Source organism: Sinocyclocheilus rhinocerous, unplaced genomic scaffold, assembly GCF_001515625.1.
Source record: "Sinocyclocheilus rhinocerous isolate Xijiao unplaced genomic scaffold, SAMN03320098_v1.1 scaffold1376, whole genome shotgun sequence".
Classification (NCBI taxonomy): Eukaryota; Metazoa; Chordata; class Actinopteri; order Cypriniformes; family Cyprinidae; genus Sinocyclocheilus; species Sinocyclocheilus rhinocerous.
In genome coordinates this window covers 617,676-621,018 of record NW_015646354.1, presented here as the reverse complement: position 1 = coordinate 621,018, position 3,343 = coordinate 617,676, and the positions used below count along the sequence as shown (strand labels likewise).

General features: G+C 36.8%; 1 protein-coding gene across 1 annotated transcript in view; it reads left to right on the top strand.

Annotated features, from left to right (window-relative positions):
• Positions 1 to 3,074, top strand: part of abtb2b (ankyrin repeat and BTB (POZ) domain containing 2b) — a 53,353-nt gene extending 50,279 nt beyond the window's left edge. The window contains exons 14-19 of the mRNA XM_016511592.1: positions 450 to 555; positions 1,033 to 1,135; positions 1,265 to 1,355; positions 1,440 to 1,508; positions 1,745 to 1,858; positions 3,060 to 3,074. Coding sequence (XP_016367078.1) covers positions 450 to 555; positions 1,033 to 1,135; positions 1,265 to 1,355; positions 1,440 to 1,508; positions 1,745 to 1,858; positions 3,060 to 3,074 — 498 coding nt within the window. The remainder of the gene's footprint in view (positions 1 to 449; positions 556 to 1,032; positions 1,136 to 1,264; positions 1,356 to 1,439; positions 1,509 to 1,744; positions 1,859 to 3,059) is intronic.
• The last annotated feature ends 269 nt before the right edge of the window (positions 3,075 to 3,343 follow it).

The window sequence follows — 3,343 nt, the reverse complement described above, 5'->3', positions numbered from 1 at the left end:
CCTCAGCGTTGCTCCACGTTTGCCCTCTGCTCATTTTGTTTTGGTTACACCGTGTCGTCAAATCATGTCGCATAGCGTCGCATCTTGTTTTTGGTTCGTTTAGAAGTATTTGGTCCGTGTTGCGTTCATATATCATTCAAACCGCACCCGAGTTCGTTTGGAAGCGGACCGAAGCGTCGGCGATTCCCTCAGATCGCGTCTTTGATAATTCACACTGTGTGATTGTCACTCGCGTGAACGAGCACCGATTTGCCTCCGATTTCGGGCATTTGTCGGCGATTTCGCAAAACCTGTCGGCGAGTGAAAAATCGGGCTAAAATCGTGCAGTGTGAACTCAGCATAACAGAGCAGTCGCACCAGGGTTCGTTTTAATCGAACCAAGTGTGAACGCACCCTTAGTCTCTAGGTTAAACTACCTTATGACTAATTATTTCTCGTTTTCTCTACAGAGCGAGGCAATAATCCACCAGCTGGGCGTCATTTTTAGTCACTGTTACGGTCCTGCTCCACTTCCTCCTATCCAAGAAAAGAAAGCAGCTCTCTCCGCTCAACTCGGTAATTCACTCCATCTTAGTACAGTTGCGTTTATGAATTAGCGACATTGACTGAATCCACTAGTTAAATAAATTACCCAGCATTGATTTAAAAAACAAAAAGTTTGTCAATGATACTGGTAATTGTTTTAAATTACTTGGTAGTGCACTATGGAAGCCCGTTTCTTTTATACTCGCAATTGCGAGTTTATATCTCACAATTCTTAGAAAAAAGTCAGAATTGTGAAATATAAACTCACAATTTTGAATTTTTTCTCAAAATGCAATGCATATATCTCACAATTCTGAGAACAAAAAAATCTGAATTGTGAGATGCAAACTTGCAATTGTGAGAAAAAGTCAAATTTTTATTCAGTGGTGGAAATGGGCTTCCATAGTGGACATTATAGTTACAGTTTATTTATTCATTTCTGTCAATAAATGATTACTCTGGAAAAATCTTGAGCAAGTCTGATGTCTCAGATTCCTCTTTCCGTAGACCCTCACTTCCTGAACAACCCAGAGATGTCTGACGTGACGTTCCTAGTGGAGGGCAAACCGTTCTACGCTCATGGGGTTCTGCTGCTTACGGCATCCGACAGGTGAGTCTGTTACCTTACTTACATAATAAAAGAAATCTGTTATCTCGTAACACAGTGTCTTAAGTAGATGATACATTGAAACATACCTGAACCGTTAAGAATAAAGCATGTTGTCTGCTCTGGGATCAGGTTCAAAAGTCTGCTGCCGCTGAACGGGACAGACAGCACTCAACCACGCAAGGAAATCGAGATCAGCAACGTCAAGTACAACATCTTCCAGGTAAGATCAGATGAATCCTCATTTAGCAGGCTGTGACACAAGATGTTATCAGGGGTTGATCGCGGTCTCATTGTGTTTATCTAGATGATGATGTCCTACCTGTACTGCGGGGGGACGGAGTCTCTGAAGATGGGTGTTCCAGATTTACTGGAGGTAAGACTAACAAGATACAGGCCAACCCCGCTTAATACTCAAAAACAGAGAGGTAGATCTTGGCAGTTCATCCAGTCACTGCCAGTTGTTCATGCACTGGAGTTTACCTGCAGTAATTCAAGATGAAACTTTATCTTCTCAGATTCATTGAGACTCTTCTTGGCCAGTAAACTATTTTTGTAGATTGAAGCAGGTAATAAAACAGAAGAAATCACTCCTTTGTTTGCTTTCTCTAGTTACTGTCAGCAGCCAGTTTGTTCCAGTTGGGGGCGCTACAGCGGCACTGTGAAATTATCTGTGCTCAGAACATTGACCTCGACAATGCTGTGAACATCTACCACACTGCTAAGGTAAAAATATATAAGTATGTAATATAAAACATATTTTTAAAACGGCATTTTTATATTGTAAAATATAACATGCCATAAAAAATAATCGTAAAGAATAATGTAAAATAAGGTAATTTATCGGGTCAGTTTTTACATTATTAAGTAAAAAGCATTTTGTTGGTATTAAATACTGTATTCTACCATGTTTGTTTTTATTGTACCATGGTAAATTACAAAGAATACCAAGGTAAAAACCATTTTACATGTCAAAAAACAAAAATATGGTTCAGATTCAAAGATAAAATGATTTTACATGGTACATTGTTACTATTTACACTAACACAACTTTTTACAAGAGATAAATCATTATTACCACAGGTCTGCAGGTTTTATGAAGGTAAATTTAAGATTAAAAGGAAAAAGGAATAAATTGAATGCAACAATACGTCGATATTTTTTCTAAATGGAACTGCGTTTCATTAGCAGCACTTCAAAGTTTGAAAATTACAACACATCTGTTACTTTATTCATTAAACATAATACTTGGCTTGAATAGCTCCTAACCACTAGAATATTGAAATAACTTTACTGTAGTTATAATCACGCAGCGAAAAAAGTGCTCCGTATTTTTGTCTCGTTTCCTAGTACAAATAACTAAAGATTCATAAATCAAGACATTTACTTCAGAAGCAAAATTGCGTAAGATTCGTTTTGTGAGAAACTGATCAAAATAAAGTTAAAAGATACAATTTTAACTTATTTCAAATGGGAAGCTAGTTTATATCCAAATAACAGAAATTTGTTCTTGTTTAAAGCATAAATTATTATTATTTGTTTATACAAACTTTTTCTTCTCACATGTATTCGAAGGCTTGGGAGTATTGCTGCATAACACATTGCGCTCACTACTAGTGACTTCTCGTGTGTGAAAGGAAAAGAGGGAAAATATAGAAGGAAGTACAAAATAAAGGACATGAATGTGTGGATGTTCAGACAAAAAAGACAGACTGAGGAACTATGAAAAGGAAATGCTGTTGAAAAAAAAATGATGGACTGACTGAAGTGGAGCTTTGTGGACAGTTTCATGAATTCTACAAATAATCATTTATTGGACACAAGCTTTGGGAGCTTGTGAAAAATGACATAAAATGCTGCAGCATTTGTGTGGCTAAAGCTCTCGGAACTAAAGTATGTTAAGATTGTGTTAAATTGTGGACAACAGTTTCCCCACACTTAAACATACCATTTTGTTCTACTAAAGTGGGAGGCTAGAGCATATCTTTTTTTTAAAATACATAATTGTTTTATTTTAAGCTATTATAGATGAATCTTGATGAATGATGAATATTATAGATGTTAACACATGTTAGACTGCACCCCACAAACACAATCAAGCCTAGAAAAAAAACTGTCAACCACCCCTTTAATATCTGTCTTTTAGAGATGTTCCCACATTTTCCTGATGTGAATGCCATGCATTAGGTGTGTTATATTTTTAATCGTATA